Genomic DNA, 15060 nt, shown 5'->3' on the forward strand with positions numbered 1-15060 from the left:
TTTGTTTCAGAGAAAAATCACTTTTTGTAAATGTTTTATAAGTTATATACAGCTGTACAGAAGGATTATTACATACCATTCAGTACAATAAAATCAATAGAAATTTCTTATAAATATTGTAATATATGTCCCACGCTTTAAAAATTAAAGTAAAAATTTCCTCTGATGATCATATATCTTTTTACGGGGATAAAAGATCTTTTACAAAAATAGAAGAGTTTAAATAATAAAACACAAATTATTTGTATCGTAATAAAATTGTACGATTTTTTTTTATTAATTTCAATATTCTGTTAAATGAATGAAATAATTTTTCATTGATAATTTCGTTGCATTGATTTTTCGAGCTGGTTTCCACAGAGCTTCCTAGACACAACAAAGCGTTACTACGAACGCCTCGTGACAGACCTCTGGATGGCTCCGAGACAGTCGCGCAGCGATTAGCTACAAAGAAAGGTGGTTCCTAATACAATCGTACACAATAGATATCGCGCAAATGCTTTTCTGAAGAAAAATTCGAAAGACTTGCATGTGAAATTGATTACGATACGAATCGCGAATCGGCAGAAAGACAGTTGAACGGGTGATGCATGAGGATCTAAAATGACACGCGGAAATCGAGCTTCCCATAAACGAAGATCTACAATGGTTGAGCGAAATGACAGCGACGACGATGCTTCCGGTCACGCTGTGAAAAACGACAGCTACGTAAAACGTGATAACACACCATTGCAGAAACGACCGACCAGCTCAGAAGATTCCGGTCGACCCTACAAGCGGGAAATTAAAGTTTGTATTATTTGCGAAGCTAAAATTTTCTACATTTTTTAAAACATGATAAATTACAAATCAATTATATCAATTGTAATAATTTAATTACCAATTATGATTAATTTCGGATTTACATTGGCACTACATTTTTTGCTGTCGAAACAGATAGCGTTTTCAATTTTTGGCGAATCTCTAATTGGTCTTTTGCTTGAAAGACACTAGATAATTTGACAAATTAAAAAAAATGCATTGCCATTGAATTCTTCATTCAATATCTCAGAGTTTTTTCGAGAAACAAGACAACACCGAAGATACGGAAAGCGTCTCTGAATCACCGGATCTTAAGAACAATGATAAGTCTCGCAGAGCTGAAGTACATGTTCATGGAAAAGCGCGTTACTCTGACATTCGCGAAAGTGAGGACAGAATTACATCGAGATCTCTTGAGGGAAGGAGGAAACGTAGTAAACGGATCGAACGACGAAAGCTTCGAGAACGGCCTCACACGACAGATCGCGATCACGATCGGACCGATACCGGATCTTCTATAAAGCATTATAGTGGAGAGGATAGTTTCACCGATAAATCGCGAAAAAGAAGAAGTATCGCTTCCCGAGGTAAATATATTTTATATCCTTGCGAGAACAAAAACTACAAATTGATTCGAAAAAATTGCCAAGATTCCAGCATCTTCTGTCGAGAGTTTACACCGATTTTGAAAAGATCTGATACAGTGTGAAAGAGGAATAAATATTTTAATATTTTTTTAAAGGCTGTTAAAATTTTGCGCTCAATGAAATATTATATTTTAATATTTTTTCCCTGCAACAGTGAAATCTAAAATTAATAATTTTCTACACAAGCGAACGATCACGAAGTGCCTATCACGGAAATCTTGAAGAAAGCCCAGGAAAATGCGCGCACAAAGTATGAGGAACCTGTGCCGCTTCCGGAATTGACTACGGACACAATTTATATTCAAGGCAGGAATGGCTTTAGCGCCGTGAAAATTGCCGGATCGAGACGTGCCTTGAGAAATGATACGACGCGTGCAACAGAGGGTAGAGAAGATCGCGATTCCGCAGAGACTCAAATGCACACACTCATAAAAGTGGCAATCACGGCTCAGAAATTTTGGCGATGCACGGGACTCGTCTATCAAGGTCTCCTGGGCGGAATGGCACTCTTGCATTTCATTATGGTGAGGTATTCTTCGTTTTAACTCTTCAACGCCGAGGATTGTCCGATCCGATATTTACGTTCGCTTCAAATGTCATCCGTGTACTTCTTTGTCCGATTTGCAGATTTACATCTTCTTCAATACTTCGACGGAATTCATCTCGAGTTATTCGATTTTTTCCGAAGTCTATACAAATATATTTTCCTTCTTGATCGCCCTCTGCGTCATCTCCGTCTTCGACAAGTATACATCCTCGATACTAAAAAAAAAGAAAAAAATTCTAAGTATTGCAAAATTTTATTTTAGGAAATATTTTCGATTCCAGATTCGATGTGGCGCGACTCGATATGGATCATTTGCGTGAGATTTATATGGATCATGCAAAAACCGCGATCGCCGTTCCACTTTATTTAATAACGTTTAGCCTTCATCAAGCGTCGTTGAAAATCGACGATCAGTTAGCTTTGATACATTATCGCGAAATGAATGGAACTACGTGGTCGAACGTAAGCACATCGCAATTTAATTAACCAGGAATTATACATAAAAAAATTCTCAATCTCCACATGTATAATTAATAATTTTCCAGAACACAGCGCGAGAAACTTTACTCGAAGAATTAGAGGGTTGGCAGAAGATAACGATGTCAAAAGACCTTCTCGCGGTTTTCGCTTGGCTGTTCATTGCTCTCGGAACGCGAGATGATATGCTACTGATGCATCTGGAATCAATGGAGCAATATGCGAGCAACGCGGAATTTCCTAGATGACGAAAGTCTCAAAATTCTTTCGCGCGACTGTACAGACTGAATATCGTAAAATATCGAAATATATATCTTAAAGAAATAATTATTTTCCTGAATGTATGTAATACATACCGAGTCGATTCAGGATGCGGAAGATCGTCGAATTTATATATGATATAATATTCTGTAGAAAGAGGGCACAAATACGATTTAAACATTTATTCCGTAACAGAATAGCGTTTGATATGTACAATATGTATAAAGTTCTTCTAGACGCTAATCGATAATACATGTATACATAATAGCAAAGAGGACAATAATATATATATATATATATTAAGATTAAAATAACATATGATGTAATGGTACAGTAGTAAAATATGTCTGAACTTTCTCGAGCGCGCAATTTCGGTAGAATCCGCAATCGCAAGGATGTTCAATTATCGACGACTAATTATCAAATAATTTATATATCAAAATTTGTTACGGGACACGATAGAGACAAAAAGAGAGATGAAAATCGTCGAAAAGTATATAGATTTTCGGAAATTTTTCGTAGTCTGCGATTGCGGATTCGAGCGGCGCGTTTCCGTTGTACGAGAAAGAAAAGCGTTTATTTATTATAAATAATGTGCAAAGGCTTGTACTCATTTGCGAAGCAACGGATAAATATATACATGCCGTTCGTGTGTGAAATTTATTACATGACTCCTAAAGTCTCTCTTCACATTTTCTCCGTTTTTTTTTAAACAATTTACACCGTCACGACGTTATTTTCTTTCATTTTCTTTTTCTTTATACGCGTATTCTAAAATATCTCTGAGCTTAACAATATCATCAAGGCACAGGTTTACAGTTCTATCCGATGTCTAAATCGATTTTTTAGACTTGTCTTCGCTGTCGGAGATACGGGATCGCGATCCATCATCGAGTTTACGACGGATGATTACCCGATTATTTATTCATCGACGCGCGAGAGAGACGAAAGCAAAAAGGTGTAACTCTTGAACTCGATGACACGCGATCCGATCGCAAGAAAATTGACATTACTCGACCGAATCAGATCTTATTGTTCGCGCGGGAGACGTCACGTGGTTTGGTTTTTCCCCTTACGCGCGAAAGAATAATTTCTTCTTTTATTGCAATGCACTCTAATCGGTACTTATTGTTAGTAAATCGTAATTAAATATTGTGCAAATTCGCAATGGCAGTATCGAGTGAAATCGGCGCTTTCGCGAAAAATATTATATTATTACATTCGAATTTCTTTTTTCTTCTAAGAGATTACATATTTAATGTCACGACTGACAGTTGCGTTGTAAAAAAAAAAGGATCCAAGTTCGTATATGTTTTTAATATTCGGGAGAAAATATACTCTCTCAAACATCCCGTTGACAGCAAGAACTACAGTTTCGAGCCAGTCGTGAATTACGCAGTCTCGATTGGCTCCGTATCGATCAACAATTTTCAGTCGAGAAAATTTTACTGGTCCAGCGTGCGCACATGCCATCTGTATGCGCACATTGCTCGTTTATCAAAATTGTTTACGTCTTGATGTAATTTCTTGCGTACGAAACCGTCGCTTTAGAAAACACCGAAAAAGCTACAAGTAACTTTTTAAAATTTATATCGATATTGCTCTCTCCTGGGCTGATAGAAATTCCGAAATCGTACAATAAAGTAGATACCATTACAAAATACACGGGAAGACGAAGAAGAGTAAAATCGATCGACTTTAAAAGTCGTCTACGTGATACGCATCTCGGTACTCATCCCTTTCCTTGTATTTCGTAATGGCATCATTTTTCAAGATTAATTTAGATCGATTTTTAAATCTCGATGCACTGACAGATAATATTTTCGACGACGAGAGAAAAGTATCTTAATCCCTTAAATTGGATCGATTTTTATACCTTATATTTTCGTGTGCCTTTTTTTATATCTTTCACTTCCTCTTCCAATTGTTCATTTCGCTGAATCGCGGGAAGCGAGACGAGACGAGAAAAAACGGCATCGCTTCTTATTCGCTACCTCGAGTTTCACTTGTTGATACCCTTCTGACGGCCTAGGGGGGGAGGGAGTCGCAAATGAAGGTCCGCGGACCGGTCCCTTTCATCTGAACGTTCCCGCGGCTGTAATCGCGCGTTCTCCCACCCCTACTCCGACGATCAAACGGACTCCGAGTTGTTCTGCATGTATCTGCACCACGACTGGCCGTTATTATTGCCCTCTGGGCAATGAAGCAATTCTCAGTCATCGAAGTCGTGTCTGAGCTTTATGTAGAGGCAGGAACCGAGAACGATGCCGAAGAGCTCGAGGACCGACAGGCCGAGCCCGACAGCGCCCAGAATTATCAGGTGGTCCTTCGTCGTCTCCAGGAACTTGTAAATGCAGCCCTAGAGCAAAGAGTTTAGAATTATTCGTCGATTCGCCGCCTTGAATTTCGAAGAGATGAAGACTCAATTTCTGTCTCTCAAAATGCGAATCTATACAGTAGGAAAATTTGTGTCTTTCTCTTGTTAAAAATGGTCCTCGTTCAAATTTTTGTGTTAAATATTTTAACATATTTATGTGTTAATTTAACATAATTTAACACAATGTGCATCTATTTTTAATTTTACATAATAAATATGTTCTTTTTTTTATTAGTGAGAAGATTTATCTGTTAAAGTTTACAGGAAAAATGTTTATTTTTTATTTTATAATATAAGTGAGAATAATAAAATCTAAAATTAACATAGTTTTAGTTAATTTTAACATTAAAACTCTTAATTTTACACAAAATTTATTTTAAATTACTTGAAGTATTGCATTTATTTTGTGTTAAAATATTAACACATTTGTGTCTCCGTTTAACATATTCATATTATGTTAAATTAACACAAATTTTTCAACTATGTGCTAATTTTAAAGTTAAAAAAAAAGTACAAATTCGTAAATGCGACTTTTAGCTTCTCGTCATTTTACGACAAACGTCAGATATCCAAAGTTATAATTCCCAAAGGAAATATATCCTATATCGAACGCGCGGCATTCAATCCGGACTAATATCGCGTCTGATAATCAGTCGAGGAAAGCTAGAGAAGCTCGTGAAGCCGTGCTGGAGACGTACTGTGTATTGAATATTGGAGGGATGATCCCTTTTCCCGCAAAGTAACGTCGGCGTCTTGCAGCAGCTGTCAGGTACGACGCTACCGTTCCTAAGGACCTCCTCGTCCTTGTGCCACTCGCTCACGACCCAGTCCTCAAATCTCAAGGCACCGCAGCATTTGAACTGCAAATTTCAATAATAATGTCTTCGGTAATATTGATCGAGGAAGTGGATAAATAGTTGTCTTGTCACTTCCTTTATGTAAATCATATTTTCTTTCAATCAGCTTAATGCCGCAAGGAAATTTCAATTATTTAGGAAATAGAAAAAAACTCAATAATCATAATTTTTTATTTAAAAATAAATTCTAAGTTTATAAATTTTATTTGAATTATCAAACTTTATTTCTTCAAACAATTATTCCAATTATTCTTAAAACTCTTGTGAAAGCACGAGTTCGTTCCGAGTATGAAAGATGTTTTAATTTTTGTATAGAAGGATAGTATCCGTATACGTGTATCATTTTATTGAAATAACCAACATACTAGAATTTAATTTTTAATATAGATAAATAATTTAATTTTCATATTAATAAAATATTACAAAAGTAAATTATTATATTTTAAATAATATGTTATCACAATTTTTAAACTGGATTAATATCTGTGATAGTTAGTCAGCTGATATCTGTTAAACGATATTATTCGCGGATTATAACATATTATTAGTTTAATACTATTAACATATTATTTCAAAATTTAATTAGCAAGTTAACGCTTTATTAATATTTTTTCACGGATATCATCCGATTAAAGCGTTAATTTACTAATTAAATTTTAAAATAATAATATGGTGTTAAAATTAAAGTACCTAGTTATATTTTAAATAATATGTTATAATACTTTAAACTCAATTAATATTTTTGAGTTATCAGCTGATTTCTGTCATAAAATATTAATCGAGTATAATGTATAACCAAAAGCGCTGACACGAATTTCGATATAATCGAGTGATCGATTTTACATACTCTTTTTAATTATGAAATGTCTTCGATGATATTATCAAAATGGAAAACATGCTCAATAATTAAAAATTTTTATGAGACATTTAAAAATAAAGTTCAAGTTTAATTCTTTTTAATTATCAAACTTTATTCACTCATTCAAAAAATTATTCTTAAAACTCTGATAAAAATACGATTTTATCCCGAGTAAGTAAAATATAAATAACATCGTACCGACGATGTTAAAAATAAATAATTTTATATCGAATATATTACATAAATAAGAAGAAAAACTAACTTTTAAACTGCCACTTAACTTGTTAGTGACAAACTCATCTTTCTCAGTCTCCAGTTCCATTCCAGGATCTGTGTAATAAAGTATACATGCAGATAAGGCAGAAAAGGGGAGTGATAGCGGCGATAACAACGATAATAGCCGCACACGATAATAACGATAGCGGGACACGTTACACGGTGAGGAATCATCGAGAGGAAAAGGGGCCGAGGAAGGATGGAGAGAAGGGCAGATTAATGGAGGTGAGAAACGTGTTCTGGCGGCAGAGCCCCAGTTAAATGGTAACTTTAATGCGGGCACGTATAATCCCATGGGAGCTATTACTCGCGATAAACATTTCTGCAGGTCCCTCGCAGAACATGCAGGCGCTTACGATCAAGACGAATTTCGTCTGTATTAAAAAAAATATTTCTTCTTCACGTATAAGTCGCCGTCCTATTTTTTCGAGAGACGCAAATTAGCTACAAATGTACAGCTACAGCTTTAGCAGTGTTATGCTTAGTTGATTTTAAAATTAGCTAGATGAAGATAATTTTGTTTTAAATATATCCAGATTATATATCTAGATAAAAAATAAAATTATATGGCGATTCATCTAAATAAAACTTCCAGATAATATTTTTAAGACTACTTATATGTAAACAGTTATAAAAAAATTATGAAAGGGATATAAAAATATATTCATATTTTCATGTGCTATAACTTTCAACCAAATTATTTGAACGTTATTCTAGATAATTTAGTAAAGATAATATTTTTTATCTAATCGTAAGATATGTAGATACAGATAATACATATTTTTATTATCTATATAAAGATAAGGGAATGCCAACACTTCATCCAGATAATCATCTATATAATTTTATTTAGACAACAGCAAACACTGAGCTTTAGAGAGGTGTCCTTGATTCAACGTTGCATTTCGTTTTTAGAACAAAGATCCTGTTACGAGCGATACGACTTTGGCAAATGACCTTGCTTGAAAATTTCAGGGAAATACTGGAAACCCTTATAAACTGGGAATACATCTGCGGTGCAACATTTGTTGCCACGACTATATAACCGCCATCAATTATTCATCACACCTCTAAAACGGAGTACTTCTTTTGAGTACGATGAAAGAAGAAAGAGGAACGAGGATCAAAGAAAAATCGCGAGAAGAAAAAAAGGGCTCGTTTTTTACACGTGTAAACAACCAACGCTGTGCATATTTGCATCGGATGCACAAAAACCAGGCGTTAAAAGAGTTGTAATAAGAACCCGGAAAGTGTGATACTCGCGATCTATTTTCAAAGAAAATGTATTTCTCTTTATTCAAGAATAATAGTATGATTTATATCAAAAGACATGCACAGAAAGTATATTCGTGACTTTATTTTCAATGATAAACAAGTATAAATTAAAAGGGAATAAAGAGAGAAAATAGAAGAATCAAAAAATAAGAGAAAATATGAATATGCAATAAATCTTTCGTAAAAAAAAAAAAAAGAAAAAAGAAGCAAATGGAAGATGCGCCGAAAGATTTTTGCGCGAGTGTATATTCGCGTATGCGAGATATTTATTTCCGTTTGTGCGGAACCGCCTTAAAAATTCCCCGCTGTCGCGGTAAAACTCGATTTCCCGAACGAAATGAAATGCTTGTACACGTATATATAGAGATCCCTCGCCTTCCTCCTCGTACATATAAATAAAATGCGGATCCTCTGAATTTCTTCCGCTTGTCCGACGGTTTTTCCCCCAATTTCGATGGACGAGGGTTTAAGGGAGTGCTGAGCACCCTGAGCCGGCGCCGACGAAGAAATGGAAACGAAAATCCTCGAGGGCGGCCAATGGGATCCGCGACAGAAGGGCGAAATTGCTGGATTTAACTCCCATTTGGTCCATTATCGGCGCCGTAGATCGCGTCACGTGTGTGCTTACGAGTCCGATCCGAAATCAAGATATTGCCCTCGACATAAAATGGATTTAGGCAACAGACACGATTAATTTTCACCGGGAATGTTCGTGGCTCTGCGAGCTGTCGACTTAATCCCCGAGCGTATAACGAGAGAGAGAGAGAGAGAGAGAGAGCAACTTTAATCCTACGATTATATAACGATTTCAATCTGAGCATACAAATCTCCCTCGTTCGGAAAATCTTTTTTCTTTTTTTTTATGAGGTGCGTAAATAAATATATACTTGCGGGAGAAATCGCGTGAAAGCGAAGACACATTTCGCGAAAAGTGCGAATTCACTGCTAATCGATTTATAACGAATGGACCGAAACTGTGTTTCGCGATAACGATAATTTATTATTGCAAGATCGTCGCGAGGGAGGGAGATAGGGAGAGTCATAATCGACGAGAACATAAATAAAAGTCCTGTCATGTGGTATCGACGACTATATAGGGTATTCGTAAATTAATATCGTACACTGAAAAATAATTGTTTAATTAATTATAATATATATATATATATATATATATATATATAATATATGTATAATTGTGTGTGTATAATTATATATATAATATTTATTTCTCAATAACTCTTTTATAGAATCGTTTATTTGAAACTTAGAATACTGATTTGCTGTGAAAAAATATTTATTCGATATAAGAAATCTTATTTTAAAACAGATAAACATTTATTTATTTCAACCAAATGTGTAAATAAAACTATTCAAATGAATATTTTCTTTAATAACTTTTTTATACATGATTTATTTGAAACTAATAATATTGATTTGCTGTGAAAAAATATTTATTTGATATAAGAAATCCTCTTTTAAAACAGATAAATATTTATTTATTCCAAACAAAAATATGTAAATAGTACTACATATTTAAATAAATATTTATTTAAATTCAATATTTTTTTTTCCAGTGTATAATTTGGGAGTAACTTGCCTAAAAAATGTTGAGGGAAAAATGTTAAATTTACACCAATAAATATACAGATAAATTGGATATTTAAGTAAAAATTATTTTTAAAAAATTCAGTTATTAAAGGAAATCAGTGAATAAACTAGCAATAATTGCGAAAACAGCTCCTATAGATAAGACGTAGTGAAAATGAGCTACAACATAATAGGTGTCATTGCAGATGTAACTTGCTAGCCAATGATCAAGAAAACGTTGAATAGTCTATTAAAAAAACTAATGCAAAAAATTGACGGAAATACTAATTTAAATTATAAATTAAATCAATTCTTGCATGCTAAGAGAAGTACATACACAGAAAAAATTATTAAATTAGTAAATATATTTATCTGTTTTGAAAAAGATTTTCTAATATCAGATAAATATTTTTTCACCTCAAATCAATATTATTATAGTTTCAAATAAATGATTCGAATTCAATAAATTTTTTTTCCAGTGAATTATCTGAATCTCTGAATCCCTGGGTGATTAAAAAGAATTCTCCTTGATTCTAGAACACCCTCTATTTGCCGTGACGATCGTATTACGTATTGACGAGCCATACGAAACGTTTTCAGCAAACACTCAACGCGCTCCCGAGTGTCATATTGCGTATTTCTACGGTGGCACATCGCGACGAGAAACACACTATCGAGAGCTCGTATATCGACCCCGGCAAACGGAACAACGGGTCAGGAAAAAATATAAAAATGATAATGAGGGAAAAACCGATATATATCAGAAAGGAAGTTACACATTTTTATTTCGCCCGAACAGCTGATCGCAGAACAGCTGGCAATGGAGAACCGCGTTGAGAAATGGATCAGAAATTTCTGCGGACGGGCTGTCGTACTCACTTCTTTCTGCATCTGGTCGATGGCCACGGTTTCCCGAGATCGTACGGCGTAGTTCTCGAGGAAGGTGCGGTTCAAATTCATCTTCAATTCGGGGCCGACCTGCTCCTCGTAGAGACGCGCCAGCGCGCCGACCCCGGCTTCCAGAACCAGCACCGCCATCACCACGAAGACATACTGTAATGTTGAAGAAAAAAAAAATAGAGAACGAAATTAGAATTCGGTTAAAGGCAACATATAGCCCTATTCGCGATTACGCGCTTTTACCTTTCTCTCTATTAACGTTTCCTATCTTGGTTTTAACGAAGGAAACACGACGAGAGAGAGAAAGAGAGTTAAATGAGCGTTTAATTGAATGGAAATTCTGATAAAAGCCATCGAATGAATTTTATCGGCAAAAAACGAGGGGAATAGCTTTTAATAAAAACCGGCTTACCTCTCTTCCAGTGATAAATACGCGCGTTTTTTCGTTTTTTCCCCCTATGCTCCAAAATAATTCTTCGAGAGATGACGAAGCATGAAAGAACGATTTTTAACGTGTGCGTCTTCTTTACACAATTACACGATAAAACTCGAGATACAAAAAATCTGTCAGAGTGTACCGGCGTATTTTCACGGAGGCTTTGCATGTTTCACTCGTGTAACGGTATTTATTTTTCGCTCCCTTTCAATGTTGTTTTCTCCGTAAGTCGTTTTATGCCATTGAAATCATCGACTCGTCCGAAATACAAATATCTCTCATATACGTAGAGTCTTTCATGCCGTAAAATAAAAAAGAAAAAAATCGCGTCCTCTCTGTATTTCTTTTATCAAATAAACCTATTATAAAGATAATACTGATTCCGAAATGAGCAATGTTTAATACTGTGCACTCACATTAATTTGTTATATGGATTTGCGGTGCAAATCCGGAGAGCGGACATGAAAATTCGCTCAGAGTCGTCTCTCTTTCTCTCTTGGAACAACGTATTAAAATTGCGTAATGCTCACGAAGCTTTTCAGACTTTTCATGAATATAAACCCCTGCCGAGGGACGCGCCTTGACAATCCCCTTTCCCTATGAATATTCAAACTGCGGTAACTAACTATCGCTTGTTCGTACTCTCGCAAGATTTTGCGACTCGTAGAAGACTCCTGTACAACAAGAAAAATACAAAAGCTTTTTTTCCTATTATTAAATATATCGATGATTATTAATTCTAGACTTCTTAACGCAATTTGTACATCGCGATATTATTACTTAACCCTTCTGTCAATATATCATTTTTCGCCCTTCGATCATTAAGTATCTCCAGGTATCGATTGCGTGGGTTTTATTTTTGATTATTTTTTTACACGCTGTAACAATTTTTTACTTCAGCTGCTGGACATCGAATATTCTTTCTTTCGTTATATATTGAAAAAGGTTTTCAAATAACCCGCTTGTATATTTTCTTTTGGACGGTAAGAAGCAGCATTCCGGCACATTTTAACGCTTAAAGCTGCTTTGGGTATATCCAAGTACTCCCATTTATTGACAAGAGGGTTAACTTGCGGATTGGGAATGGAGGGAATGCATTAGATCGATGAAATATTGGGTAATGCATATAATGGCGAAGAGGAGGAGAAGCTGAGAGGAGCCGACATCGGCGGCTAATTTGTGATCAATTCCCGATGTCGTTGGGAATTAAGCTGTATCGCGAGGTAGGCAAACGATGCTTTCGCATAGGCACTTAGTTATCCTGACCTAATGCATCCATGCAGCGGCGAAAGTGTTGAACGGCGTGAACGGGAAGATTGATGAGGTTTGCAGAAAATGATTTATATGTATTTTAAAAAAGAAGGACGCTTCTTTTTTTAATCTTCCAACATCATTTATACGCTTTTCAGCTCTGCGTCGTATTTCCTGAAATATTCCACGTTTTATCGCGCAATTGAACCGTCTTAAGGTCACGCAGAAAAAAACAGTATCCTTGAGAGAATGCAAATATGCCTTGATTCAAGTATATTTTATCCTTATAATAGCGTCAAATATAAATAATTTTGGATAAAGGATAATTTATCCTTAAAACAAAGTGCAAAATATTCTTGGTTGAAGCTGAAATTTACTTTATAAATATTGCAAGGACAAGTGACAAGTGTGCATCGGATATAAGCGGTACTTTCAAATATATATAATAATTCTTATGTGACTAAGTTTGTTTTTACCATATGCGATTTTTCAAACAAGAATATATCTTAATTTATTATTAAGGCAAATGAAAATTTGTGATTACAAAGAGCATTCTATGCTTAAATCAATCAAATAGCGTTCGAGAATAAAAATATACTTGAATCAAGGATTCCTTTTTTTCTGTGAAAAAGTATATATATTTTTATAAGTCATTGTATCTTTTCCTAATCCAAATCATTTCTCAAGAAATCTATCGATTTTTTCCCGATATTCCGAATTTTTTCTAAAAGAGTAACAGTACAATCTGTGATTTTTTCGGATTGAAGAGCACAGAAAAAACAGTATTCTTGAAAGAATGCAAATATGCCTTGATTCAAGTATATTTTATTCTTATAATAGCGTCAAATATAAATAATTTTGGATAAAGGATAATTTATCCTTAAAACCAAGTGCAAAATATTCTTGGTTGAAGCTGAAATTTACTTTATAAATATTGCAAGGACAAGTGACAAGTGTGCATCGGATATAAGCGGTACTTTCAAATATATATAATAATTCTTAGTTCAAATGTGACTAAGTTTGTTTTTACCATATGCGATTTTTCAAACAAGAATATATCTTAATTTATTATTAAGGCAAATGAAAATTTGTGATTACAAAGAGCATTCTATGCTTAAATCAATCAAATAGCGTTCGAGAATAAAAATATACTTGAATCAAGGATTCCTTTTTTTCATACTTGCGAAAAGTGTTTCCTATAGTTTTAGAAGGCTTTAAAACTTGGACAGTTTAAGCTCTTCAATTATAATCAGAATATATATGTATATATTGTAGAGAGAGACTTTGCGGAAAACCGCGCGCTCATCTTTAAAGCTGATTAACAGCGTGTTCTTTCCGATCTCCTTAGATCGCCTTAGATCGGACGGAGGGAAGCTTTCAAGTCAAACGTGCACGATGTGAAATTAGAACAGCCGAGAGTTAAGATGATCGATCGGGGCTTCCCGCAAAGTTTCCTCTGACGGATGACGCAATAACTAACGTATAAAATTCGTAATATATTAGAACGAGCAAACCAAGCGACTCGTACTTCGGGCTGAATGCGCTCGCCGAGTTCCATCTTCGTAGTCGTTAGTCGTCGGTATCCGTTTCAGTCGTTAGAGAGTCGCAAAGATGAGAAAGCGAAGGAGGAGGAGATAAAGGCGGACAGAGATGAACACAGATCGCAACACTTCCGCTTCCTATATCCCTTCGGCCGGAACCCAAATGCGTCGGAATACATCGAGAGAGAGAGAGAGAGAGACCTACATGTACTACCTAAGTGTGTATACGTACATATTAGTACCTAAGTCAATAAATCGCCCCGGGTATATATATTATGGCGGCACACACGGAGAGGGTAGGAATGGCAATCGACAGTTTGAGATTGGTGAGGAGGCTGACAGTGAACGGAAGAGACGATAGATCAAACATACCAATTGCTTTTCCACTATATGGCTGACACACACATATGCACACATATACATATATATATATGCGATGATTTCGTGGCAGGGAGAAGGGAAACTAGTGCTACGTCCTCGGATAATTGTTAGAGACAGATGCTTTGTCGCGAGCTTAACGTGCAATCCTGGAAAACGTGCAATCTCGACTATCGAGTGATGCTTGTAAAATACGGATCGAGCTTTCGCGCAAGCTTGGATTTACAGTGACCCAAAAAGAGGAAAAGAGAAATCAATTGCGCAGAGTAAAATTCACTTTTATCGAATATTATTTTATCTATCACTGCAATTATGAGGACTTTTATTGAGGAACGAGTAACTCGAATTAAATAATGTTTTTTTATCATTTTTTAATCAGCGAAGATATATATATATATATATTAATTTCTTTTTCATAATAATCCAACATATAAAATATTGTAAAAGTGCGGAGCCATATAATAAATTTGATCAATGTTTTTAATCTTCCGAATAGCGTATTCTATATCGTATAGTGCAGCAAGATAAACTTCGTCTTCGGATTACCGTCACGAGACATTGAGAATGGAGTTTAAGCCGGTCATGGTTCT

The 15060-nt window shown here is 35.2% G+C and overlaps 2 protein-coding genes across 4 annotated transcripts in view; one reads left to right on the plus strand and one right to left on the minus strand.

Annotated features, from left to right (window-relative positions):
- Nucleotides 1–253: 253 nt before the first annotated feature.
- LOC114942650 (uncharacterized) lies at nt 254–3923 on the plus strand. Its single transcript, XM_029318071.2, has 6 exons — nt 254–789; nt 1052–1388; nt 1635–1972; nt 2076–2194; nt 2277–2457; nt 2541–3923. Exons 1-6 carry the CDS (start codon nt 604–606, stop codon nt 2718–2720), a joined length of 1341 nt encoding a protein of 446 aa, XP_029173904.2. The 5' UTR covers nt 254–603; the 3' UTR covers nt 2721–3923.
- LOC114943199 (CD151 antigen) overlaps nt 2901–15060 on the minus strand; it is a 111257-nt gene continuing 99097 nt past the window's right edge. For all 3 annotated transcript variants that reach the window (XM_085490348.1, XM_085490349.1, XM_085490347.1), the window contains 3 exons: nt 10844–11017; nt 5809–5970; nt 2901–5092 (listed from right to left, as the gene is read on the minus strand). In XM_085490348.1, coding sequence (XP_085346474.1) covers nt 4946–5092; nt 5809–5970; nt 10844–11017 — 483 coding nt within the window. In that variant the 3' untranslated portion in view covers nt 2901–4945. The remainder of the gene's footprint in view (nt 5093–5808; nt 5971–10843; nt 11018–15060) is intronic.

The sequence above is a fragment of the Nylanderia fulva genome, unplaced genomic scaffold (assembly GCF_048542155.1).
Source record: "Nylanderia fulva isolate GAGA-0341 unplaced genomic scaffold, ASM4854215v1 Scaffold12, whole genome shotgun sequence".
Classification (NCBI taxonomy): domain Eukaryota; kingdom Metazoa; phylum Arthropoda; class Insecta; order Hymenoptera; family Formicidae; genus Nylanderia; species Nylanderia fulva.

Bases quoted from the DNA above. Each gene is read 5' to 3' on its own strand.
- LOC114942650 (XM_029318071.2), top strand. From the start codon at position 604: ATGACACGCGGAAATCGAGCTTCCCATAAACGAAGATCTACAATGGTT. The intron at 1,973-2,075 runs GTGAGGTATTCT...TCCGATTTGCAG, and splicing joins CACTCTTGCATTTCATTATG to ATTTACATCTTCTTCAATAC. The intron at 2,195-2,276 runs GTATACATCCTC...TTTCGATTCCAG, and splicing joins GTCATCTCCGTCTTCGACAA to ATTCGATGTGGCGCGACTCG.